This window comes from Cannabis sativa, chromosome 3, assembly GCF_029168945.1.
Source record: "Cannabis sativa cultivar Pink pepper isolate KNU-18-1 chromosome 3, ASM2916894v1, whole genome shotgun sequence".
Classification (NCBI taxonomy): domain Eukaryota; kingdom Viridiplantae; phylum Streptophyta; class Magnoliopsida; order Rosales; family Cannabaceae; genus Cannabis; species Cannabis sativa.
Genome location: NC_083603.1, coordinates 21,078,121 through 21,105,287, shown reverse-complemented (window position 1 = coordinate 21,105,287; position 27,167 = coordinate 21,078,121). Strand labels below are relative to the sequence as shown.

The 27,167-nt window shown below is 33.7% G+C and overlaps 3 protein-coding genes and 1 non-coding gene across 5 annotated transcripts; 1 reads left to right on the top strand and 3 right to left on the bottom strand.

Moving 5' to 3' along the window:
* Window positions 1-359: 359 nt before the first annotated feature.
* Window positions 360-4,330, bottom strand: LOC115710007 (nicotinamide adenine dinucleotide transporter 1, chloroplastic). Its single transcript, XM_030638297.2, has 9 exons — window positions 3,675-4,330; window positions 3,345-3,446; window positions 2,684-2,790; window positions 2,166-2,214; window positions 1,908-2,017; window positions 1,493-1,587; window positions 1,310-1,398; window positions 1,138-1,232; window positions 360-1,023 (listed from the first exon to the last, which is right to left on the bottom strand). The coding sequence occupies exons 1-9, from the start codon at window positions 3,742-3,744 to the stop codon at window positions 793-795; spliced, it is 948 nt and encodes a 315-aa protein (XP_030494157.2). The 5' UTR covers window positions 3,745-4,330; the 3' UTR covers window positions 360-792.
* A 10,637-nt stretch (window positions 4,331-14,967) lies between these two features.
* Window positions 14,968-16,236, bottom strand: LOC115710633 (uncharacterized). Its single transcript, XM_061112429.1, has 2 exons — window positions 15,891-16,236; window positions 14,968-15,830 (listed from the first exon to the last, which is right to left on the bottom strand). The coding sequence occupies exons 1-2, from the start codon at window positions 16,234-16,236 to the stop codon at window positions 14,968-14,970; spliced, it is 1,209 nt and encodes a 402-aa protein (XP_060968412.1).
* A 2,228-nt stretch (window positions 16,237-18,464) lies between these two features.
* LOC115711776 (small nucleolar RNA R71) lies at window positions 18,465-18,571 on the top strand. Its single transcript, XR_004010652.2, has one exon. It is a non-coding gene; the product is annotated as a small nucleolar RNA R71 (small nucleolar RNA).
* A 4,140-nt stretch (window positions 18,572-22,711) lies between these two features.
* On the bottom strand, window positions 22,712-26,950 carry LOC115710189 (OVARIAN TUMOR DOMAIN-containing deubiquitinating enzyme 12). Of its 2 annotated transcripts, none has more exons than XM_030638532.2 (11): window positions 26,568-26,950; window positions 25,130-25,474; window positions 24,879-25,030; window positions 24,431-24,513; window positions 24,114-24,168; window positions 23,936-24,010; window positions 23,757-23,830; window positions 23,585-23,633; window positions 23,416-23,500; window positions 23,141-23,197; window positions 22,712-23,017 (listed from the first exon to the last, which is right to left on the bottom strand). In XM_030638532.2, the coding sequence occupies exons 2-11, from the start codon at window positions 25,440-25,442 to the stop codon at window positions 22,962-22,964; spliced, it is 999 nt and encodes a 332-aa protein (XP_030494392.1). In that variant the 5' UTR covers window positions 25,443-25,474; window positions 26,568-26,950; the 3' UTR covers window positions 22,712-22,961. The 2 variants fall into 2 exon arrangements, with proteins under 2 accessions (XP_030494392.1, XP_030494393.1); XM_030638533.2 differs by lacking the exon at window positions 26,568-26,950 and adding an exon at window positions 26,268-26,519.
* Window positions 26,951-27,167: the final 217 nt, after the last annotated feature.

Sequence of the window (27,167 nt, the reverse complement as noted above, 5' to 3'; positions counted from 1 at the left end):
TAAGGGAATTATGATTTTTCAATTTCATAATTTTGCTCTCAATGTTAATATAGACATAATGATTTTCAAGTGATTAGACTCATAGTTTACCCTTAAATGGATTTGCATTATAACAACTGAACAGGCAAAAACTTAAAAATCGTGATCATCCACACTATCAGGAAAGGCCCACTTCACTTTCGTATGATATGTTACAGATGGGCCAGTTAAAAGTGGGCCAAGAGGGGCTTATCGTATTTTAGATGGAGCCTGAACCACGTTTGTACAGGCAACAAAGTCTTATATGGGCCAACATGGGCCGAATCCATGTTAGGGACACCACAAGTATAATCAGCAGGGAATGAAAAGGACGATGGGAATGAAACAAAAGACTGCAATAATACAATAAAAAGGTGCAACATTCAATTAACACAATTGTGGGACTGGACCATGTTAAAAATATGAAGGCGTAATAAAGAATGTTTACAGAGATTGCCACAATTCACAAATATAAATTGTTCAAACAATCCTGAAAATTGTCTTTCCCCTATAATTCATTGTATCTTAATTCTTAACCCTCTTGATCGTCATCATCGCTATGTAGTAGTATACGGTCATGATTTTTCCTCTGAAACACTCTTGAGGTGAGGCTATCCAATATATAAGTCTAACATAACCTAATTTTTTTTGTAAAAGCTACCATGTAACAAGAATCAACTGGGCGATTCTTGGCTGGCCCAACTGACTCGAATGCAGTTCCTAGTTGCTTTACAAGCTAGTATCTCATCATGTCAGCATGTTCTTCTTCCATTCTCACAATGTGTGAGGTTCTGGAGGGAATAATGTGACAAGGAATCGATGAATCATTTCAAAGCTAGTGAATGTAATTACAGCAGCTGGAGTAGTTCTCACAAGATTGGTTGCGCATCCTCTGTAAAATCCAGGGATGCCATCTTGATGAAATACTTTTTTCACGCAATCGATTACACCAGAATATCGCTTCTCAGAGTGATGACCTTGTTCTTGAAGCCTTGAGCGCACTACCTGAGCATGACAAATAAATAATTGAGATCAAAGTATATTTTTTAAAAGTGTGAATTTTCAGAACAAACTATTTTAACAAATCAAAGTAATTGTGTTCCAGGTATTAATGCTTACCTCATGTGGATATGTCAAAGTGGAAGCAAATATTTTGGAAATGGACGAGGCTATGGCAACATCACGTGCACCAAGTTTGTCCATGGTAGTGTTCTCTGTTAAAACCACATCACACAAATTAGAAACTTTTCCGAGGAGTTCTATAGAAGCTACACAACAGCAAGACAATTACCTCGTTCAGCCAAATAGAGTTTTATTCTTTCATATGCTGGAAATTGGATGGCAACATGACTAATACCAGCCAAAGCAGGAACTAAACCACTGGTGATCACAAAAAATTAAGGCCACAATGAAACCAAAATTGCAATACGAACAAACAAAGAATACTAATATGGTCCAAAGATAGGATAAAAACCTGTACAACCCACGGATGCCTTCCTCGTGAGCTATTCTCCTCAGAGCAGAAAAGGTGCTCCGGTATGGTACCACACCCGGTCTCATTCCTTGAGTCTACAGAAGAAAAGAGAAAATGAATGCCCAAAGCTTCTAAACAACCTATCTATATTCTATCATATATGAATATGATAACATCAAAAAGGACACAGCCATGCTAAACAAAATCGAATCTAAATGAGCTTCTAAGAGGATAAATCCCATAGAAATAATGTAAGATAATGGTTTTAGGTTAAAAAAACTCCTAAACAGTGACTTCAATCTTTAGTCCTTACATAAGCATATAGTTCTTGCTATTAAAGATCATTTATACTGGGGTCATAATACATGCACACACAGATCCGCCCAAAAAAAAATGCAAAAGTTCAAATACACACCTGAAGTCTTGTCTTCACAACCCAGAGAGGATTTGTAAAAATAGTTGTTGCAGCTCCAGCACCAGAAGCAGCTAATACATTAGCACCAACAGAAAGTTGATGATGACCGTCTATACAGCATGGTCCAGACAAATATTACACACAAGAAAAGATATGAAGAGGTAAATAAAACTGGAACTCAACTATTTCAGAAAACAGGTATTAGCGGGACTAATATATAGACTTCTCCATCATTGACAGTAATACTTAGGAACTCACCCTGAGAGCAGAGTACGCTTTTAAACTGCTCATATATTGTAAAATATACCTGAAACATGGGAGTGAAAAGAACAGCATTTGTCATTAGCATTCATGAAGCAGTGCCAACTTCTTAAAGTACGATCTTTCTCAAGGTTATAAACCTTTATGGTATACTATGCTACAGCATGGAATGGAATGAAATCAAATTTCATTTCATTCTTTTGTTTGATTGCATTTTAAAGTATTGAAATGTCCTTCCAATGGAATGACCATTCCATTTTGAAATGAAAAAAAAAAGTCATTCCAATACAAGAAAAGAAAAAATTTAACAAAATTTTTATCAACATTTTTATATATTTTAAATTTGATTCTATTCTATTCCTATTCTTATTCTCATTCTCATTCTTATGTTTTATTCCTTCTAACCAAACGCTACCTTAGTTCTTTTACAAGCGAATGAATTTAGAAACCACCACCACTTTGATAACAAACAATCATGGTAAACTATGCTACAGCAAAGAAGTAACAAAACTCACAGCCCAGTTAGGAAGTAATGCCAGCACAGTTGGAGAAAGACCACGATACATGCCACGTAACCCCTCCTTTTGAAAAATTTGCTCCAAACTTCCAACTATAAGACCACCTATTCATATATAAAAAAAAAAAAAACAATAATGAATGGAGTGGACAATATGTTAAGTGTAATGAAATTTGTACCTAAAATATGCACCCAAAAATTACACACATTGATTCCTCTGTTGCAGGACTATGTATCTCTTACATAAATATATATATATTTCAAATTATAACGATTTTCTTTTTATTTTGTAAGAAAAGAACATTTTTTTAGTAATAAATAGTAAAGTTTCCTTCTAATAATTGAATGAAAACTTATATGTAATAGGAAAACATTATAATCGATTAAATTATTTTCCCATCACGAATTTAAAAGAAAAAGTAGATAAATACTCAAGAGGTAGGAGCTACAGTAGAGATATGCCACGACTTAATTCGATTACTAACTCTAGCTTCAAATTGCAATTCCACAAAGATCAAGAGCTTGAATCAAGATTGGGTCTTTTATGAGATCTTCAACGACAACAGTCTTTCAATATTTGAAAAGAAAAAAAATAAACTCGCAGCTTCATGACAGTTTACCAACTAAAAAATACAAAGTGAAAAAGCAAAAGGGCATACCTTTAATATTTCCATTTCCGTTACCGATGGTCTGCAACCCATGAACTTGAAGCCTAGTCTTGATAACATCTAAGGGGCACACAAACGTTGCGGCAATAACCCCTGCACCCAATTGCCAAATCCAATCAATTGTATGCTTTTAATCGACAGTCATACAACACAAAATTCAAAATTAACTTCGTCAAATATCAAACAATTAAATTGAATTAATAAGTTCGATATAGCACTAAATACAGGGTAAATCAATACTAAACAAAGTTGCTAATTTTCTTCCAATCCTCGATTTTCTCGCCATTCAAACAATAAATTAACGAAAACAAAACAACGTACCAGCAGCGGCACCAGCCCCGGCATTGCACAGAACACTCTTAGGAGTAAGAGTATGAGCGTCTGCAGCCATGGTCGAATTGTGAACGAATACGCAAAGAACAGTCCGAGTTTTGGGCGAAGAACTCAAAGAAACCCTCTTTGGAGAGGAAGATCCAAGCAGCCAACCAGCGTCGCATGGCCAGAAGGATTTGGACGAGAAGTAGAGAGCAATTAACTCAATTCTCGGTTTTCGTCTTCGTCGTCGATTTGAATCGAATCGGTCCGAGATAGGGTTAGAGATGGAGGAGGGTAGTGCCGTGCAAGGGTGGAAGGTGGGTGAGATATTATGGGTGGAAATTGGGAATTGGGAATGGGGTCAAACCACCATAGTTGTGAGGCTCTGGATTGGCTTCGTTTCTCTATCGCCAAAACCCAAAGCCTACGATGGTCCCCGCTCCGACGAGTCGCCACAATTTTCTTTTTCCCTCTTTCTATGGGTTCGACTTTATATTTTTAATTATACTTAATTAATTACTTAATAGGTTTTTTTTTTTTTTTACTTTTGTTTTTAGAAAAAATTCTCATTGAAAAATTTAAGAGTAAACAGAAAAATCTAAAAAAAAAATGTCAAACAAAGAGTCTGCTGGTAGAATATCAGTGATACATCAGGGTGACCAGGCCAAATCAAATCAGTCGAGGTGAGAGTTAATTTTGCTAAAAAATGTGCAACACTACCAACAGTCTTATGGCAGTATTGAAAAGAAATAAGCAAGAATATCTCTAACACTACAACAACATAATTAGGACTGATCAATCTTAGAAAAATGCTAAGTGAGGACCCTTTTATGTGTCAGTATCGTTATTGATCTAACTAGTATCGGGTTCCATATAATTATTAGTCAATCGTAACGCGATATATCGAGAAAATGTTAAGCACTACTGGTGTCTAATAACAATACCCTATTATTAAGTGCATTAATAAGAATTACATAGACAATAAAATTCCAACTCAACCTTCATATAACCAAGCCGAGTGGCAACCAGGAATCCAAAAAGAAGGACTTAGGGACTGTTTGGCTTCATAACTTACAAATTGTTTTTAATTTTTAAAAATAGAAACAATTTTTAAAAACTAATAGGGGTTGTTTGGCAAAATTTTTTAAAAACAGTTTTTTAAAACTTGAGTTTTAAAAAATTAAAAAACAGAAACATCAAAATGTATGAGAAAGAATAAGGAAAAGGCAGAGAGAATAAGCCTTTGATTTTATTATTTTTCGATCTGATTTTTACAAAGAGGGAGAGAGCTTTATATAGCTCATGACAAAAACAAGAACAGCTGTAACAGAATTGTACAGCTGTGATACAATCTTTGTAAAAGACAAAACAACCCTTAACTAACTTAATCCAAAGTTTAACTAACATAATCCCAACTAATTCTAAGAGCCCCCCTCAAGATGGATTGTAGATGTTGATTAAGCCCATCTTGGATACAATGTTGGAGAAGTGAGTTGGTAATAGTGCTTTGGTGAAGATGTCAGCGAGGTTGTTTTGGGAAGAGATATGTAGTAGCTTGATCAAGCCTTGTTGGACCTTTTCTCGAATGAAGTGGCAGTCAATCTCCACATGCTTTGTGCGCTCATGGTAGACAGGATTTTCACTAATGTGAATGGCGGCAGTGTTGTCAATATAGAGCAGTGCGGGAGTGGTAGGGTTGACGCCAAAATCTTTGAGGAGAGCAACGATCCATGTGAGTTCAGATGTGGCATTAGCCATTGCTCTATATTCTGCTTCAGCAGAAGAGCGAGAAACGGTTTGTTGTTTTTTTGATTTCCATGACACTAGTGAGTTGCCAAGGAAGAGACAATAACCAGAAATGGATCGTCTTGTGTCTTGACAAGCCCCCCAATCAGCATCCGAAAAAAAGGATACTTGAACATTGGATGGAGAAAGACTTGTTTCGGCATATGTTGAAATGGTGGCTGTAGTGTTTGATGGGAAGAAGAGTCCTTCGCCTGGGGTTGATTTCAAATACTGCAAGATTCTATGTGCAGCATGGAGATGTGGAACCCGTGGGCAAGTTAAAAATTGACTTAAATGGTTTACGGCATAGGAGATGTCGGGCCTTGTAATAGTCAAGTATATGAGTTTGCCTATGAGACTCCTATAGACTGTAGGGTCGGGAAGAGACTTTCCTTGATCTTTACTTAATTTTAGATTTGTTTCCATGAGAGTAGACACAGGTTTGGAGCCCATATAGCCTGTGTCTTGTAGTAATTGATGAAAGGCCTTTGAGAGACGGAAATGCCTTTCTTTGTGCGACCAACCTCAAGACCAAGAAAAAAACAAATGGTGCCAAGGTCTTTAAGTTTAAACTTATCATGGAGATAAGTTTTGAAGTGTGAGATGGCATTGTCGTTGTTGCTAGCAACAACTATGTCATCTACATAGATGAGAATGGCCAAAAAAATATTGTTTGTTCTTTTAATGAACAAAGAATTGTCTGAAAGAGACTGAATGAAGCCATCTGAAATCATAGTTTGACTGAGTTTGCTAAACCATTGTCGCGAGGCTTGTTTGAGGCCATAAATGCTTTTGTTAAGTTTGCACACAGTGTTGGGAGGTGCTTTGTATCCCGGAGGGATTTTCATGTAAACTTCTTCATGGAGATCTCCATGAAGGAATGCATTATTGATGTCTAGTTGATGGACATTCCAATTGTGTATGGCTGCTAGTGCCAAACAAATTTTAAGGGTGTTAAATTTAGCGACGGGGGCATAGGTTTGGGAATAGTCAATGCCGTGCCTTTGAGTGTAGCCTTTGGCTACTAGACGGGCTTTAAACCTTTCAACAGCCCCACTTTCGTTATATTTAACTTTATATACCCATTTGCAACCAACAGCTTTATGTCCGGGTGGTAGCTTGGTAATGACCCAAGTATTGTTGTTTTCAAGGGCAGTTGTTTCTTTGTCCATGGCAAGTAGCCAATGTCGAAATTGAGCTGCTTCAGCATAGTTTTTGGGCTCAATTTCAGAGTATGCTGCAAGTATAGCTGCTCGAAATTGAGGATTTAACTTGATGTAAGATAGAAAAGGTTCAATCGGATGTGAGGTAGAGGAAGCATGACAAACAAAGTCTTTGAGGTGCTGAGGTTTGTGCACAATTCTACCAGTTTTGGTGGTTTTTAGGGGTGTTTGAGCAGCTGTTGGGACAGCTTGTTGATTAGAACCAGTTGTAATAGCTTCAAATGTGGAAGTTCGAGTTATTGGGACTGGTATACTGCCAATTGGCATGGTATTTATGGTAGAAACTGGTGCATGATTGCTGCCAGGATCGACAATTGCTGTTGTGATGGATCTGGTTGTGAAACCAGGGGGTTAGAACCACATTTAGGTGGTTGAATGTTACCAGCAGGTGAGGTGATGGCTGGGTGATTTTCTGGTGTGAGAACCGGATGATCAATGCCATGTTTTGGAGGTGTAGGCTGTATATTGACAGCAGTAAGTTCTGGTGTGACACCAGATGGATGGGAAAATTCATTTGCTGGTGTGAAACCAGAAAAATGATATGCTTTAGTTGGATTGACCTCTTGGTGAATTGGTTGAGAGGTGGGAAGGACAACATCAGCAAATAAATGGTTTATTTCAGATGTGGATGTTGGTGAAACCAAAGGAAAAATGGTTTCATAGAAGACAACATCCCGTGAAATATAAATTTGTTTGGTTTCAATATCCAATAGAACATAGGCTTTCATGCCATGAGGGTAACCAATAAAAATAGAGGCCTTACTCCTAGGTGTGAATTTGTGTCTTTTGGAAGGGAGAGTGGAGCCATAGGCTAAGCACCCAAAGCTTCTTAAGTGATCATAGTTAGGAGGTTTGTTGTTAAGAACTTGGTATGATGTTAACCCTTTAAATAATTCGGAGGGTGTTCTATTCATGAGGTATGTAGCCGTTTGGACTAGGTAAGACCAATAAACCAAGGGTAAGTTGGATTGGAATCCTAGTGCTCGGGCTATGTTGAGTATGTGTTGATGTTTCCGTTCCACAACTGAATTTTGTTGTGGTCTTTCCACACAAGAGTGGTAATGAATAATGCCCTTTGAGGCAAAAAAAGATTGTAAGTTCAATTCTTTTGCATTGTCTGAGCGAAATGCTTTAATAGACAATGAGAATTGAGCACAAATCATAGTGAAAAAATTGGGAATTATATGTTGAACATCCGATTTGTTCTTAAGCATATAGGTCCAAGTGAACCTTGACTTGTCATCAACTATAGTGAGGAAATATTTATAACCTTCTATAGTTGTTATGTGAAAGGGACCCCAAATGTCCATGTGAACCAAGTCAAATATATTTTTAGAAAAATTATTATTGGAAATAAATGGCAATCGTTTTTGCTTTGCTAAATGACAAATGTGACAATGTAAAGAGGAATTAGGATGTGAAATATTATGTTCTTTATTGAAAAAACTTGAAATACACATCGATGGATGTCCAAGGCGATTATGCCATTGATTTACATTGTTTTTATTCAATGGAGATGAAAAAATAGTAGCAGTAGTAGCTGCTGTAGTAGCAGCAGTGATAGAAGAAGTTGTTGTTTGTTGTATTTCTTGATGAAGCAAGAACAATTTGCCACATTTTTCAGCTGTCCCAATCACCAAATTCAGAGAACGATCCTGAATAACACAACAATTGTTACAAAATAACACTGAGTTATGAGTAGTGAGCATGTAATCTGTTATAGAAAATAGATTAAGCTGAAATTGTGGTACAAAGAGTACATTCTGCAGTGTAATTTTTGAGTTAATTTGGACAGTACCAATGTTGTGCACAGTTAGAGATAGTCCATTAGGTAAAGACACGAATTTAGGGAATGGTATATTAGAAAAGGATGAAAAACACTTGATGTTGCAGCACATGTGGTGGGTTGCACCACTGTCCATAATCCAAGAAATTGAGTTTAGTGTTGTACCTGCCATGTTTGATGCAGCAGGGGTAGTTGCAGTCGGTTCTGCACTTGTCGTGTTGGTGAGTTGTTGGCTCAATAGGGAGATTAGTTGCTGGCATTGAGAGGAGATATCAACGTGGCCAGAGTTGGTTTCAGGGTCAGTTTTTTGTGTGTTTGCAGTAGCAATATTGGCCTTAGCCTTGCCTTTATCTTGCTTTCTTTTGTCCCCATAACAAGGAGGAAATCCATGTAGGAAATAACACTTGTCAAAAAGATGATCGGGTTTCCCACAATTTGAGCAAGATGGTCTAGGCTTCTTGGTTCTTGGAGGATTTGTAGAACTAGATGCAGCAGCCAAAGAAATTGAATCAGAGTTTCCAAGTGTTCTTTGGCGTTCTTCTTGAACAACCATTGCAAAAACTCTTGACAAATTTGGTATAGGGTCGTTAAGCAAGATTTGAGCCCGAACCGAAGCATAGGATTCATTTAAACCAGTCAAGAATTGAAGCACTTGATTTTGGTTGTAAGAATCCAAGAAAACTTTCATTGCACCACAAGTGCAAGTGGTGATGGGTTGAAATTCTTTCAACTCATCCCAAAGAGATTTCAGTTTTGTAAAATAGGTAGAAATAGAGCTATCACCCTGCTGAAGCCGAGTGAGCTGTGTTTGTAATTGAAAAATTCGAGGGCCATTGCCTTCGTTGAATCGCTCAGCAAGATCACTCCACATTTCAGTGGCTAAATCAAAGTACATTATACTTTGTGCAATTTCAGGGGAAACGGAATTAACTAACCAAGACATAACCATATTATTGCACCTTAACCAAGAGTTTAGATTGGAGTTACCAGGTTCGGGACGAGGGATAGATCCGTTGATGAACGCGATCTTGTTCTTGGCCATCAATGCCATTGTGATGCCTCGTTTCCATGGTTGATAGTTGGATCCGTTGAGGACGGTGGTCACAAGAACCAAGTCAGGGTGGTCGTCGGTGCTAAGGTAGAACGGGCTGGAATGATCATCAGCTACCGATCGAGATTGAAGATTCTGATTGGAGTTATCTGCAGCAATGGTGGAGTTGTCAAGAAACCCTTGTTCTGCATTCTGAGATGGGGCTCGAACAGTAGGGACTCGACGAGGGATTGCTGAGGAAGGAGGAACAGGCATGGAGTCAGAATTGACTTCTGCTGTGTTGTTGTCGATCGTTAATGGTGCAGAGCCATCTTGGGATCGCGTGGTTGGCCGAGCCATGGAAGCTGAGGGCCTTTGTTCTTCTGATACCATATGAGAAAGAATAGGGAATAGGCAGAGAGAATAAGCCTTTGATTTTATTATTCTTCGATCTAATTTTTACAAAGAGGGAGAGAGCTTTATATAGCTCATGACAAAAACAAGAACAGCTGTAACATAATTGTACAACTGTGATACAATCTTTGTAAAAGACAAAACAACCCTTAACTAACTTAATCCAAAGTTTAACTAACATAATCCCAACTAATTCTAAGAAAATGTTAGTTCTCAATTTTCAAAAATATTTTTTTTGTCTAAGATATTATATTTTATATTTTTACTCACATACTCGGATTCTAGACTCGGAGCCAAATGGGTTCATATTATTATATGGTGTTAAAATATTGATTTTTTTAGTAAGAAAAAAATTAAAAATAATTTTAAAAATTTATGCCAAACACCATCAAATTTTTAAAATGACAAAAACTGTTTTCTATTTTCACTTTTAAAAATACAATTTTAAAAACTGAAAACACAACCAAACAAGCTCTCAATGTTTCAGCAACAATAGAGATAAACAACTAATTCATGTCCAAGTACAAGAAGAAAGAACCGGACCCGGGGCATCACGAATAATCACCCCAACACCAATTTAGCCAAATTATTACATAAACCCACGTGATAATTGATTTTAACCACCTTAGAAGATGATTTAGACCATCTAAAAGCTAGCTTGTCTCCAATGTTTTTATCAGGAGTAATAGAGTGACAATTAGTCGAATGGAAACGCTCTAAATAATCCATGCTCCAGTAGGTGGCTATTATCTAAAACATACTTTGTCATTCATCCATTTGTTTCATCTATACCGGAGTCTCTAAAATAGGAGTGATCATCAAACCATTCAAACCGCCCGTACCGCACCACATTGCAAAAGAAAATATAGTTTGAAGTTCTTTGCGATGCAGTCGCAGTTTGAATTTTTCTTAAATCGCGTAATGCGGTGCGGTTTGCAGTTTTGAATTGTTGATATGCGATTCAAACTGCACTGCATATTATAAAAATATCAATTTTTATAGGGATTATTTCACAAATACACAAAAACAACAAAAAATAATTACAAAAATACAGTTTCACAAAATTTTAAATATTTTTACGATATTTTTTATTTTATTTACAAAAAATACGGTCTTTTTATATTGTACTCATGTTAATTTGTTGTTATCTGTATGTTATTTTTTGTTGTTGTTTTGATATTATTTAGATGTTATTTTTATGTAGTTTTCTTGTTATTTTCTTGTTGTTTTTCTAAAAAACCGTAAAGATGTAAAAAAAAATCTTTAAACGTAAAAATATAATTTTTTTACAAAAAATTGTGTCTTATGTAATTATCTCATTTTTATATTTATTTAGTTCTAATATGTGAATGTCCAGCTCAAAGCCCACTAATTATTGTGTTGTTGAAACGTAAAAGTTTTTTATATTTATTTTTAAGCCTTATGGTATTTTTGACAAGTGTTGCTCAAGCTTTCTTGTATTTGTGATAGTTTAATTATTCGGTGATAGTCCGAACCGCAAAAACCACACTGCACTGCACCATTTTTTGCGGTGCAGTTTCTGTGGTTTTTTAGTTTCGCGATGCGGGTGTGGCTTGGGAAATTGGAAAAATCGCATGAGTGGATTAGTTTGAAAAAATGGTCAAAAACTACACCACCCGCACCGCGAATACCCCTACTCCAAAGACAAACAATGAGCTTTTCAAATAAAAAATTGACATATTATCTAAAAAAAAAACAAAAGAATTCATAAATATCGCCACAAGGAAAAATAGGAACTTGTAAGTGATTGGCAATAGTGTCACGAACCAAAGTAAGGTTGTTGCACCCCCAAATATCATGAAGTAATGATTCAAGTCCCAAGGAACATAAAGGATAATCAATAGCAATGAAAATTGTTAGAACTTATTTTATCAAGATCTTAATTTACTAACATGTATGTTTGATTATACAATATATAATCTAACATCCTAAAATATAAAATACTTAACACCATAAATAAACACCTTAGGGCTCGTTTAGAACGTCGTATTAGGTCGTATTGTATTGTATTGTATTATATTGAATTGTATTTTATGCAATATTTTTATGTAAAACTATATGTGGTATTAACTTTTATGGACACTTAAATATATAATATTTTAGTATAAATTAAAGTTTAACATAGTATTATATAAAAATATGATATATAATCCAATTTAATATAATACAATACAATACAATACAATACAATACGACCTAATACGACGTTCCAAACGCGCCCTTAAAGTTTAGGATCACTTACATTAATGGTAACGAAATATAATGATGTTTATTTGACTTTTAAAAACTGACACAAAGTCGTAACGATTGAGAGATTAACCAAAATCGTAATAAATGATAATAAAGGACACCAAAATTTAAAGAGCTTTGGCCCCAGATGTCAGTAATAGCCTACCCCTTTGTATTTTATTAATTGGAGTTGCAAAGTCAAGAACAAGCTCTTGAATGAGGAATAAAAATGGCAGAGTTTTTGCTCTCTAAGTGTTGATTTTTGGATCCCTTCCCAGGTCATGTATGGCCCCTTATATAAAAAAAGGGTCAGTGCTTCTTTCTTCAGGAGACGCGACCGCTGCAGAAATATCTCAATTGTCTCCTTGATATTCGGAGGTGGTTGAAGTCTGATTCTTGTAGTAATATCCCGCTATTTTCGTGAGTTTGTAACAACCATTGAGCTTATTGCTAGATTTAAATGTTGAATGAGGTGATTACGGTGAGGGTACCTCTTGGGATATGACACAACCGTTTAACCCTCTAAGGGAGGTAGCACTCACCTCTGGGTGGTATCCACGAGACCCTTATCCTTTGCTTCTCATGTTGTGTTTAATATGTTAGCCCAAGATATGTTTCCAATAGGGGGGGGGGGTGAATTGGAAATTAAAACTTTTAACACAAAATTAAGCAATTAGTCACTTAATCAAATAAAAGCAAGTAATATGGCAAGCAATATATTATGACAAATAATCAAACTTGTAAAGTAAAGAGTTTAAGGATTAGAAAATGCAAACTCTCAATTTTTACAAGGTTCGTTAGAGCTATGCCACCTACGTCCTTGGTCTTTAAAGCTATGGACCTAGCTTTGAGTTCCAATATCGAGCCAAGTTAACGAGCTTGACTAACCCTTAAAACTGGGAAATTTTCACCAAGGTATTTCCAAACCTCTTACAATAGTTTCACACCCCGAGGACTATTAACGTCTTTCTCGGATTGTTGAAGTGCCAATCTCACTATAACCGAGTTGTTTACAATACCGGTGCCAACCTCACCTCAATCACAATATGAAAATGTGTTTGATATTACAAGCGTAATCACTCTAGAAATATGATGATACAATGGAAACCTAGAGTGAAAAGCAAGCACACTCAAGATGAATAAACACAAATTTTGGCTCAAGGTGTGTGAAAAGTGTTTGTTGGATTTCAAACTTGGAAGCTCATTAATCTCACTTAGATAGGTTAGATATTTGAAATAAATGCTCAACCAACTTGCTTTTTGAAAGAAAAATCGAGTTTATATAGTGTTTAAGATAAAAATAGTTATTTATAGTCGTTAGCGCGTTTCCCGAGACGAAGTCAGTCGTGAACCGGAATTCCGAATGGGAATCGGAATTTCGGATTGATGACAACCGGAATTCCGAATGGCTAACAGAGGCAGAAATGCCATTTTTCGGGACTAAAACGTGCATAACTCCTTACTCGATTATCCGATTTTAGAAATTCCAACTTTGTTCTCTTAGTTAAACAAAATGTGATTTAGAAATTCAATAAAAAAAATTGAACTATCGTGTGAGAAAACTTGTTGCACAAGTTCGTGAATGGGCCAAAATTTAAATTTATAAAACTTAGTGTGCTATGCAAATCACTTTAACAAGACTAAAGTAAATTTATACCATTTGATTTTGAGTAGTCTTGATGTAGATGAGCCTCCTAACTTGATTTGCATGTTTTTGATCCCATGTTGACTTTTCCCAAGAGTTGACTTTGACTTTGACTTTCGGGTTGACTTTTGACTTTGGGCTTTTGAAGACCTCTTTTGAATAGGGTCTTGAGTTGTTGATCCCCTGATGAATCTTTTACTCTTGATATGCTAATCCATTTTGGGTTGCTTTCAAAAGTTTGGTAAAAATACCAATTTATCATGAAAGATTTATTTTTTCTTTTAATGTTGCTACAAAATCAACAAATCATTAGTAACAAATAATAATCAAATATTTGTTAATCATCAAAACAAGGAGATCTAAAAGTTTGAGTTAACATAATACTTAGCAGTATGTAGCCTTGATAATGTGAAGTATTATATCAACCATGTCATATGTAGGTAGAGTGTGATACTTGGCCCATAGGAGTGTAGGGGGTAAGAGGTATACCCCTAGATTTTTCCATCATCTTGGGTAGATAAGTTACCTTCTGGGTAGGAGTAGTAGTGTATACCCCCTAGACTAATTTGACTCCATTAGGGTGTGGTGATTGTTTAGCCCATTGTGAGAGTACTCATCCACCCTCCCCCGGGAGTAGCCACCTTGCTTATGCTAAGGGAGAGGTGACCGTTAAACTTCCCTCCTAACGGTTGTGACTCATAGTTGTGACTCACGGTTGTGACTACATGTTCTTCATTAACTCAATTTTGATATCCTCAGATCACGTGTCATCATCCTTGCCACATCACCATTATCAAAATTTAGGTAAATATTTGCCCTCAAGTTTATACCAGTATGGCTATACGGTAGAGACTTGTATGTGTGGTCTGTGCTTCAATCTTGTTGTTGATGACTTAATAATGAGGTGTCAAGATTACCATGCTTATACTAGTAATTACATTTCAAACGCAACAAATATCTTTCCCACTCTTTACATTTTTACAACATCACCCCAATGATAATTTTCCTTTGACAAGCAAAAATAAATTACAAGGCCACAAGGAAGTAACTCTTTGACTTTAAAAGAATTTTTCCACCTCGAAATAACGTTATTTTTCAAGGATTTGAATTTTGAATGAATGACCAACACTCGTTTCCCTATTGAAAACTCCTCATTTGATTTCTTTTTATCTCGAGGCTTCTTTAGTCTCTCGATTAACTTCATTGGAGTTACAAGACTCAATCATATTGCATGTATTCTCGGTATTGGATTGATTAAAAGACTTATAAATGTCAAACTTGATTTCTTCATCATTAGCACTCAAGGTTAGGTGACCTCTTTGAACATCTATAAACACACCACCAGTTGCTAAGAAAGGGCGCTTAAGGATCAATGGTATGTCCTTGTCTTCTTCCATGTCTAGTACTACCAATTCAGTTGGAAATACTAACTTACCCACTTTAATTAGCACATCTTCTATTATTCTCCTTGGATAAGTGAATGATCGATCCGCCAATTGTAATGAAATTTTTGTCGGCTTAAATTCACAAATACCCAACTTTTTGAATACCGAAAGTGACATTAAATTTATACTAGCCCCAAGATCACATAAAGACTTTTCAAATCTCAACCCACCAATCTCACAAGGAATTAAAAAACTACCTGGATCTTTAAGCTTTTGAAGCAGCTTCTTCTGAATTATGGCACTACATTCCTCAGCTAAGCTCACAGTTTCATAATCTCCAAATTTCTTTTTCTTTGCCAATACCTCCTTCATAAACTTAACATAATTAGGCATCTGCTCTAATGCATCAATAAAATAAATGTTGATGTTGATATTTCTGAAAATTTCCAAGAACTTAGCAAAGTCCTCATCAAATTTCTTCTTCATAAATTTTTGAGAATAAGGAATTGACAATTTATACAATGGAAGATCTTCTTTCTTCATAAACTTGTCAGTAGGCTTCTCTTCAGGAGTCTCTTCTTTGGCTTCTATTGTATCTTCAACCTCAGGACCATTTGACTTGTCTTCTAGACCCCCATCAAGTACTTTACCACTCCTCAGTGAGGTGGCATTACATTATTCTATCAAATTGACAATTTTATCACCAGGGAAACTACTATTTTTCTGCAAAGCACTCACAACATTGGCCAGTTGTCCCACTTGCACCTCTATGTTCTTCATGGAAGCAGTAATATTAGACAAGTGAGTCTCCATGTTATCCAACCTTGTTTCGTTCTTGTTAAATCTCTTGTTGGTCTCTATCATGAAAGTACCTAGAATTTCTTCTAAGGACTTCTTCTCTTCTTGTTGTTGTGCATTAAACCCAGGAGGTGGTTGTAACACATTTTTAGTGTTACCATAAGAAAGATTCTCATGGTTTCTCAACCCCAGATGGTAATAGTTAGGCGTTGGATTTTCCAGATAGTTGTTATTATAAGGTTTATTGGCCATATAATGTGCTTGTTCTATACTCATCTCAAACACTTTGTGATGTAGATGTAACAACAATATTTTTTATAGTTAATGTATTCTTCTGATCAGCTAAGGTAGCTACTTGATTAGATAAAGCATAAATTTAAGCTGCTAAATTTGTCATAGGATCCACTTCATGTAACCCAACCACCTTTCTTGGAGTATTTCTTTCATTAGGCCAGATATAGCTATTAGTGGCCATCTCCTCCAGTAAATTAATAGCTTCAGCTATATGTTTAGACAATAACGCTCATCCGGCAGCAGCATCAATAAAAGTCCTAGTTGGTGTTGGAAATATTTTACCAGGATCTAGATTTACTACCAAGTATGTTTCATTAACATCCTAATATGAATTCCAAAACAATGAAATAAACACATATAAAGTTCAAGAAACCTTACATTGGGTACAGCGGAATATAATGACTCCTTCCATTCAGATCTCTAGCCCTTGATTCCTTTCTGTAGCAGAGCATAATCAAGATTTGAATCTGGGTCTCTTTCTCTCCTTCCTTTGATGCTGATTCTCCTTCTTATTGTTTGGATTCTCCTACAGTCTTACACACTATGATTGAGATACCACTTGATGTGTGTGGGCACTACTCTATCACTCAAGGATTTCGAAATTTGAAGAGAAGAAAAGAGAGAGGAAAGTGGCTATGGCTTTCTCTGAAAGAAACAATGTGCAAGTCATGAGTTTCCTGAAGCCAATACATTCTATTTATAGAATGCCTTCTAAGTTTAGGTTAGAATTGTATGACATTAAAATAATGGAAAAATAAAATGGTAAAAGGTTTTGCATAGTGGGCGGCCATTTAAGGAAATTGGGCCTCACTTTGCAACTTTCTCATTTTGTTATTTTTCATTCCTATTTTCTCAAAAATGCCAATTTTCCAATTTAACCATTTAAATGCCAATTCTAATTATTTAATAACTAAAAATCAATCATTAAATAATATTGTCATTTAATATATTTATTAATTTAGACATATAAAATATCTTAATTAATAAATAAACCTAGAATCTCTTTTCTTTACAATTTCGTCATTGCTTAGTGAAAATTCATAAAGTAGACATAGTCTAACTTTAGAATTATAATTGATTGATTAAAATCAATTAACTGAGTCTTACAAGCAGTATGGTCTCAACTAGTATGGGGACCATGGGCCTATATTAACCGAGTTTCCAATAAGTCGAACCGAATGTACCAAGTAAATTCCCTAACTTATTTATTCCTTATTGAATCCACACTTAGAACTTGGAATTGCACTCTCAGTCATATAGAACGCTCTATATGTTCCACGATATAGATACGTCATTAGTTATCCATTGTTCTAATCCTAATGTGATCAATGACCCTCTAATAGATGATCTACATTGAATAGGCACTAAGTTACCGTTACACCTTCAATGTATTTTATCCTTAAAACACTTAGCTCCGTATAAATGATATTTCAGCGAAGTGAAATGAGATCTCCACCATTTATCTCTGTTTAGCCAAGCTCGAAGGATATCATCGTTTCACTTCGAAATTCCTATAGAAGTTATAGATTCCATATTTATGTTAGCGCTCCCACTCAATTATACTATCATGTTCCCAAAATGTACGTATCACCCTGACCCAAAAGTAGGCTTAACTAACAAATCAAAGAACATGTATAGTACTCTTGAGATTGAACCTAATCATATCGGGATTAAGATCATTTGATCTAGGATCAACGGGTGATATTGAATTGAATAGATATTACGGTAAATTTTAATATATCTAATCAAAGTTCAATATCGATCCCTTCCGATGTATACTCCATACATCCGATACTGGTAAACTTTGCCAATGTCCTGGAAAGGACATAACACTTATCCAAGGTGTAAGAATACCATCGCTGATCATCATGTCAGTCTAAATCCAGTGAACTGACAAATTAGGGAATAAACTTTCGAACATATAATTAAGATTATATTCCACTGTGCTGACAACACTATAATCATTAACAAATTCATATGTTCTGGACTTAAATAGAATTCATACATTATATATATATATATAATCATGAAATAAATCATGTGAACCATGCAACATAAAATGTTATTTCTGATCTTTATTAATAAGTAAATCTGATTATATTGAAATGAGTTTTCTTAAGGCACAAAACCCAACAGTTGGACCATTCAAGCCATTGTAGAAAATTGAAACTTTCATCCAGCTCTCATAGCCATGTTGTGGGCAGCGATGTAATAAGTCTTTGAATCGCTCCCATGCTTCATAAAGTTGCTACGAATCAAACTGTCTGAATTGCACAATCTCTCTCCTCAACTATGCAGACTTCGATGGAGGGAAGAATTTCACCATGAACTTTCTAGCAATTTCATCCCATGTAGTTATAGAACCTAACTGCAGAGATTGCAACCAACTTCTTGCTCTATGCCTTAAAGAGAAAGGAAAGAGTCGTAGTCTTATGGCGTCATCAGTAACACCATTCATCTTCACAGTAGCACATACCTCAATAAATATGACTAGGTGGATATTAGGATCTTCAGTAGCCAACCCACCAAACTGATTATGTTGCACCATATTGATTAAAGCAGGCTTCAATTCAAAATTATTAGCAGCAATGATTGAATTAGCAATACCAGTCAGATTTTCATTCACCAGAGATAAGCAATAATCACGAACAACCCGTAGTTGTACATCAGTTGCAGCAGGTGTTGGTTGATTGTTATTAAGGCCATTGTTGTTATTATTGCTAATGGCTACATGGTGAAGTCTAACTTTTTTTTTAGCTTTCAACTGCTTTAAAGTTCTTTCAATCTCAGGATTCAGCGGTGTGAGTGGTGTGGCACTTTGATTTCTTCGCATAAACTGAACTACAAAGCAACAAACAAAATAAGGATCAAAATAAAATCTAATTTAAAGCAAAAACTTTTAGTAATAATATTAGCAATAATTTAAGACTTTTTCGTCCTTGACAACGGTGCCAAAAACTTGATACACAATTTTTTACTACAAGAGTACAACGTTGTTATAGCAAAGTTTTAATACTAAAAAGGTTGTCGAACCATAGGGATTGATTATTAAATTTTACTAATTATTATACTTTTTAATTTTATACTTAAATTAGATAACACAAAGTAAATTATAATTAAGAATCAAATAATAAAATAAAACAACGATTTTTAATTAGAAAGTAAAAAACCTAGAGCATTGATTTCCCTATTTCAAACTATGAATCTCAATTTACCGATTATCCCAATTTATCCTATAATTTGTAGTTTCAACTTTCAAGAATCCTAATGTAATCTATTAACCTCTCTCGAGTGATGATAGATTTAACTTAAATTAACTAACAAGATATCTCTATGTAATGTTAATCAATTAAGCACTCATAAAGCAATATGATTCTCTTTAAATGAAACTCATAGAATTAGTGAAATCTCTCAATCTCACACTTTTCCTGTGTCATGCAATTCTAAGTTCGATTTTAGATACCTCTCTCAAGTGTAGAACCTAAAATCTCTATACTAATTAATGGTGATCAAGCATTAAGAAGATGATAATTAGCACAAAATTGTATAAACAAATAACAAGAATAAATATGGGAATAATCTAAAAACTTAAATTCATAATCTAAAATAGTTCCACCAACAATCTAGAATGAGTGTTTAGTTCATAATCACAAACATAATAACCACAATAATCACGTTCATAATTAAATAACTAAACAAAAGAATAAAGAAGAAGAAGAAGATTAAGAAGAAAAGAACTCTAATGATGAAAAGTTGATGATGATTGCTTCAAATCTCTTCTCTTTTGCTCTTCAATGTGTTTTTTAATTTCAAAGTTGCTTGTTTCTCTCTCTCTCTCCAGTCGTCCTTCGATTCGATATACATCTTTCTTTATATAGGCCAGTAAAGATAGATAAATCTCCTTAGAATTAGGATTTATTTTTTTAAAAAAAGGTAGGTGTTGTGCTATAACGCCTACACCATGCGCTATAGCGCCTGAGAGAAAAAATCCTGAAATAACCACGTGCTGAAATTATTTTTTTTTTCCTTGCAATATTTTTCTCTAGACCTGCGCTATAGCGCCTACGCCCTGGACGCATGGCACCAATTTTTCCTGATTCATCTTGTTTCTCGACTTGGTTGCTCCTTGATTTCGGCACTTTGCTCAAATATGTATAGTTTACTTCTAATTTATCATAATTTCATCACTTTATGCATAATATTGCACACTATAGAAAGCACATCAAATTTATACAAAACATAAGAAATAAATACTAATTTAATTAATAATTGACTAGGAATGAGTGTACAAATGTGCAATCATCACCTTTAATGGTTTTGCAACGAAGACTTCCCTATCTATTTTATTGAAACAGATTGCAAAGCAATTACTGATGCTTTGAGTAACACAAATGAGTGTTGCCGTGTGTTTGGAGATCTTATTTTCCAGCAGAGGACACTTCTTTCACTCCTTCCAAATGTAAAATTTCGTCACATTAGTCGGTCAGGAAATACAACTACCCATGATCTGGCTAAGAAGGCACTTTGGCTAGAAGAAGAAACCTGCTAGATGTGACGAGGCCTGCTCTATTTCTTCAGTGTTTTCGTTCTTGTAGAGTTGCCTTTCTACCCTAAAAAAATAATAAATAATGGTGTTGTTATTATGCGTTTAAACATTTTATCGACAATTATGGCTTGCGGTAGTTGTTGCCTTATCGACATGCATTAGCGGTTGCCAAATGGTGAGTAATTTTTAACGCATATTTTTAGCCTTAGATTTAGAGGAAATCTCGGCTTAACATATATTTTTTAGTTTATTACAAATATTAATATTAAATAACTTTTTACCATATATACAATTTTTTTAATTGTTATTTATTTTATAATTAATATCGTATTATTTTATTATTTAAATTATTGCCGGATATTTTATACTAAATTATTTTTATTTATTAATTATTTATATTATTTTTTAATTTAAATCTAAAGTCATATAAATTACATTTTAAAAATCGTATTTATTACCATTTTATAGAATCATATTAATTGTATTGATTATTTTTAATCTCATTTATAATTTTATTTACTATTAATTATATTGTCTTATAACATTTTATTAATTCATTTGATTAATAATATATTTTTGGAACTTTTTTATTTTTACACTTTAAAATAATTTTTTTTATATATATTTTTACGGAATTTCACATAAAATTTTCTATAGCAACTAACGGAGCAACCTAAATCGCAACCAAAATCTGTATAACAACCCACATAAATACTACCGGAGAAATTCAAGCCGTAAATTTGAAAAAAAAAAAGTTAAAAAATAATATATGGGGTAATTTTTCTATATTTTTACATAAATATTTTTTTTATTAAATGTATCATAATCATTCATATATTATTCTATATTTGTATGATTAAAAGTAATTATATATATATTGTTATTCTTCGGTTGCGTTTTGTTAAAATTAAATTTTGTTAGTTATAAAAAAAAAATTGATGTTGTGATAATGTTAAAAATTTGTTGCTTATCCGAAAAATTCTAATGAAGATTTAGAGATCCTGTTGATGAGATACGTTTTTCTATTCCTCTTTATAAAATCAATTTTTACTTGTTAATTTATAGTGTATATTTTAGTTTGTTGGACTCTTATTTGTACTATAATAGTTTTGTAAGGACTCTTACAATCATTCAAGCAGATTTTATAGATGCGAGTTTAGAGTAGCTACTTCTATTTGGTTTATAGTTTCACTTTAAGATTGATTGTAATTTGACATTGAATTTTACTTTCTGTATGCTTTACACCGATGTACGATTATTGTATGATTTTACAAGTTTATTTACCAATTTTTCTAAAGTATCCTATTCTATAACATATTACGGATTATAAAAAGCTTGATTTGATGTATTTTTTTCCATTATCTTCAAAGTCTAACTATAATTTGAATGATAAGTTCATTATTTAAAAAATAGTATATTTTCATTTTGATTTTGTTTTACTTGATTTTGATTTTGATTCTTAAAATAGAAAACTTTTAAATATACCTTCTACAACTTGTTATTATAATAAGGTTATTAAAAGTGTAATGTCATGGGTTACGTAATATGTACAGTAATGACAAATAGATAGTATTTATAAATGTAGAACATTAATATGAGAATGAGAGCATTTTTAATTTCAAAGATTTTTTTATAATGTAATAATCCATTATAATTTTCTCAATAAACCATTGTATATAGTTTTTTTTAATTATTTTTTTTTAAAAAAAAAGTGTAAAATACCTATTGTGAAAATTCTTATTTTTTTTTTTTAATTTTGAGAATTACTTTTTTTTTTTTATAGATTTCAATCACATAAAACGTACATCCATTCACCAAAATCCTATAAATCCAGCAACAATATGAGACAAAACAATTATTAAATATCAATGCCAAATAAACTCAATATTTGAAAACTATTCCTTTTCATTTTCCAAAATGAGTACTGAAACATGATATTATAATCGTCTGTTCAATAGCAAAACAGAAAAATTCAAGAAGAGGAAGACAAGGGCGAAACATAAAACTACTTAATGCTAATGTGTTCTTTAATTTTACAACGGGAAGAAGATAACAACTATTGACAAACATGAGAAATATAGCAAATGGTAGTAAGTATTCCATTCAGGGAAGCTCCCTCAGCCAATTCTACTCATTTTTATTGCCAATTTTTCCACCACTTTCTTTTCTTTTTAAACTCGTCTGAGGGAGTATCTGGAGACAATCAAAGCACAGAAATTCGCAAACAAACAACTCAATATTCAAGTAAAGTATATCCATACAAATATATTTATATAGATAGAAACATTCATGTAAAAGATAAAACCAACCAATTACCTTGTTGAGGATAAATTGAGTTGTAATGTACCTCCGCCCAAAAGCTCAAATATATCACTGCAAATGTGAGACACATTGCTTTACATATAATCTATTTGATCATGGGTAATCATGCTTTGATCCCAAAATTTGATACTCAATTATATCCAAGAAAAAAAATATTATATTGCTGATAATCAGCTTTGCGAAACACTCATTGACCAGAAGCATAAATAGTATTTCAGTCTAATTACACACTCCACTTGAACAAAAAGTCAAAATTTAAGAATGTATACCACGTTTTGGAGTCTGAAATTTGGGAAGAATCTCTATGAATTTAGTATCTTTGAAAGATGCCATGACAATAATTTTCACGCCATACTGCAAGAGTGTATTGACATGAATTAGTCATTAATGAAACACAAATTACTAACTCTTTAAGCAAGAAGATGACAGCATTCATACCGCATCAGCAGCCGCTTGCAATGTGACATGATCACCCCACTCACCACTCCTGGTTTCATACAGAATGACAGCTAGTTAGTAGAAAAAAGAGAGAAAGAGAGAGACCGTAGACAGCTAACATTATTATTAATAATAAATAAAATAACCAAGAGAAATGAAGGTCAGTTGATACTTGGACATCTTCTCCAAATAGTCGTCGTATGCCATAGGAACATATCCCTCATAAATCTCTGAATGGGACTTGAGCTGATTAGAAACAAACATAAAATAACATTTGGATGAGAACCGAAAAAAACAATAAAGAGATGCATTGATTTGGGTAAAATAAAAAGTTACTTCTTAGGTTTGAACCTGATTTACAACTTGACGTCTCACATTCTTGTGATTATCAGGCGTGTCATATAACTGATCTGACAGAGCACGAAACTGGAAGGAAATAATGTAAATTGAATTGTGAATTGGAAAATGTTAAGTCAATGCAAATGGATATTATATTGAAAATCATAGATGCAAAAGAGAGAAGGCTAACCTGACAGTTGCCATCTCCTTGAACTTTATGCTCAATAAATCCAAATGATTGCAATCTATAAACATGTAAAACAATTACTTCACAATTTTAGTTACACATCAAACTAAATCTAGAAACATAATTAAGAATCTCCTAGTTAAAATCCATATGAAACAGTAATGAAGACAGAAAATACAGCAATTGTGTTTTCATATTACATATTTACAATATACATGGTTCAGAATATCAATTTGATTATTCATAGGAAATATAAATCTTACTATCACATACACATATAACTTGAACTTGCACTCGGGAGATGAAAAAATGGATACTACCTGTCCAGGAGTCTTTGATGGTCTGAAGTTGCTTCATCAATTGATGGAATTTCACCATTAATCCTAGGAACATGCTGTGCAAACTAGATGAAGAAGAACCTTTAAATTTAGCGTGCATAAAATTCACACAACCAAGGTAACAGATATATTGCAATTGACAGTAAAATTCGTAACAGTAAAATTGATTTGACAATGCATTTCATAGGAATCACCCATAACATTCCTACGCTTATTCGAAGAAAAAAAAAAACAAGGTCATGCCCAGAGTCCGAAACAGTCGATTCGATAAAATAAAAAATACAATCAAAATGAAATCATTTAAACCTTCCCAAAATGGAAGAAAATACCTCAAAGATAGGACATCAATGAACCTTAAAATCTACTCTTTTAGTGGCTGTAAAGATCAAGACCTATGAAATGCAGAAAGCTTTACACGAATTACACTTACAGGAACAATGATCTGATCCAAATTCCAGCTGACCCCATCATCAAGTGAATATTCATCTAGCTCAGAAGAGTGCACATACTCTTCCTGACCATTTGGGCTAGAAGAAGTAGAAGGCACCAAACTATTGGCTTGTTCCTGCCCACAATCAATGTCTGCAAAATGAAATAGATATTATCAAGTTTACAACCATAGACAAGCTGATAACAACAATTGCATTACAGAATGCATTGAAACATTTGTAATACTAATACCTGAAGAATAATTCCTTGGTGGACTTTGCCAAGTCTGCACGGGGGCTAGCTGCTGATCTTCTCCTACATGTGAGTATACAGAAGATTCTTCCATATCTAGCCGTGAAAATTCTTCTTGAAGTGTATGTGCAATGATTTCGTCATTTTCTATATTGTTAGACTCTGTATCAAAATAATGTCTGTTGTAGATGTGATCAGAATGATTTTGTACCATGCCGTCATGGTAGTAGGCATAATTTTTTGCTAGATCTTCATCATAACTAAATAGCCGATAACAAGACTGTAAAAAATCCGATTGCTCGTGGATGGCCATCTTTTGTTCGATATTATTTTCAAAAACACCAGCTGTTTCAAAAAGTTCTCAAATGTCATAAATCAAAAGAAACTTGAAGACTTATGTCATAGTAAGCAGTAAAAGAACAGACTGTAAATGTTTGTTATTGAGCTAACAAATTAACAAATATTAAATGGGACCTTAAGAATATTTAATAAGCAGTTTGACTTAAAGAAGAGTACTTTGTACCATGAATTACGAAGTGGAGATTTCGACCGAAATTTTATTAACAAAACATTTATAATTTTTTAAAGCATGCAGTGAACGTAAATTGTTCCAAACCAATTCAATTTAGAAATTTAATATACACAAAAATTCTAAGGTTGAACTCAAAACCTGTTTTTCTACTTATATGCATTAAAACTTTTCTGTGTTCAACAATTGCAATAGAAAAATAATTTATTTGCATTACAAATAAATAAAGGTCTACTATAGCTGATGAAAGCTTGAAAAGCTTGACCAGAAATACAAATAAAGAATACCTAATTCCTGATAAAGATCCTTTTCATAAACAAAATCAAAATTATTAAGCTCCTTTAAATCGGTTTCCATCATTAAGAAACTTTACAAAATAAATAAACAAATATATTTATATACTCTGCCTAAAAGGCGCCTAAGGATACGGCAAATTAAAATTCAATATTAACATCAAATGATAGGGTGTTCCTCCCCAACTTTAAAACTAACATGTCCTCAATAAAACAGGTCCAAACTAGTCCAGTTTTACTTTTATCAAATTATTTATATATATATATATATATATATATATATATATATATATATTGAAGAAAAAGCAATACATACCACTAGAACAAGAAAAACACTGCAGAAGCTAAGAAAACTTAATCCATTCTCTATGCCGATATAATTGATTATGAATACTCATATATACTCAGTCGATCGATCTCAAGGAAGAAAATCCCAATTCTACGAGTAATAAGTGGACTGCTATCAACCAATAAAAATCCTTACCAACCCATTAAAATCTTGATTAAATATGGGGAAAATAGGACAAACCCAGCAAATAATTCAACATAGTTTTCATCACCCAGAATAATAATTCAGCAATATACAAATCAGAAAAGTATAAGAAAAACAACTCACCCAATCAGCTGAGAGAGTTTCAGAGCCAATACATTCCAAAAAGGCTCTCAAACCTTTGGTTGAAAGTTTTAGGTGAGATAGATTATCACAAAGCACAGTATACCAGTACTTATTTCTGTTTATATATATATATATATATAAAAATAAATAATTTCCAAAAAAATGGTGTGGATGAAGAACAAGTATTGGAAAAGAATTGAAGCCGAAAATGGGAAGAGGCGCACTTTCAGTACTCTTTATATACAGTTCTGGAATAAAGATCGAACAAGTTTACAGGAGAGGGATTTACTGTACGGACTAAATTGGATGGTTCTGATTGTTTTTCATTGGCGGTGATTTATGCTCCAATTTTTTTTATTTTTATTTATAAAAATTATAATATTAATAATAATGTGAAATTTTGGTATAGAAATAGATAATAATAAGTCGCTATCTTGCATTTAGTTTAATTTAATTGTGGGTGCGATCCAACGGTTGAGATTACTTCGAATCCAGTTTTAGCAAGTTGAATTTTGAGGGTTGAGATTGAAAGTCTGGTATAAAATGGCTGCCTCGCGAGTTCTTTTTTCTACGTTTTAATTTAATAGTGAGGAAGATTAA

Excerpts from the sequence above, each read along its gene's own strand:
- LOC115710007 (XM_030638297.2), bottom strand. The coding sequence starts at position 3,744 with ATGGCTGCAGACGCTCATACTCTTACTCCTAAGAGTGTTCTGTGCAAT. Across the intron at positions 3,447-3,674 it reads CGGGGCTGGTGCCGCTGCTG|GGGTTATTGCCGCAACGTTT; the intron begins GTACGTTGTTTT and ends AATTGGGTGCAG. Across the intron at positions 2,791-3,344 it reads CGGAAATGGAAATATTAAAG|GTGGTCTTATAGTTGGAAGT; the intron begins GTATGCCCTTTT and ends ATATATGAATAG.
- LOC115710633 (XM_061112429.1), bottom strand. The coding sequence starts at position 16,236 with ATGGCCAATAAACCTTATAATAACAACTATCTGGAAAATCCAACGCCT. Across the intron at positions 15,831-15,890 it reads GAAAAATAGTAGTTTCCCTG|TACTTGATGGGGGTCTAGAA; the intron begins GTGATAAAATTG and ends GGAGTGGTAAAG.
- LOC115710189 (XM_030638532.2), bottom strand. The coding sequence starts at position 25,442 with ATGGCCATCCACGAGCAATCGGATTTTTTACAGTCTTGTTATCGGCTA. Across the intron at positions 24,011-24,113 it reads AAGGAGATGGCAACTGTCAG|TTTCGTGCTCTGTCAGATCA; the intron begins GTTAGCCTTCTC and ends ATTTCCTTCCAG. Across the intron at positions 23,018-23,140 it reads CTCAATTTATCCTCAACAAG|ATACTCCCTCAGACGAGTTT; the intron begins GTAATTGGTTGG and ends GATTGTCTCCAG.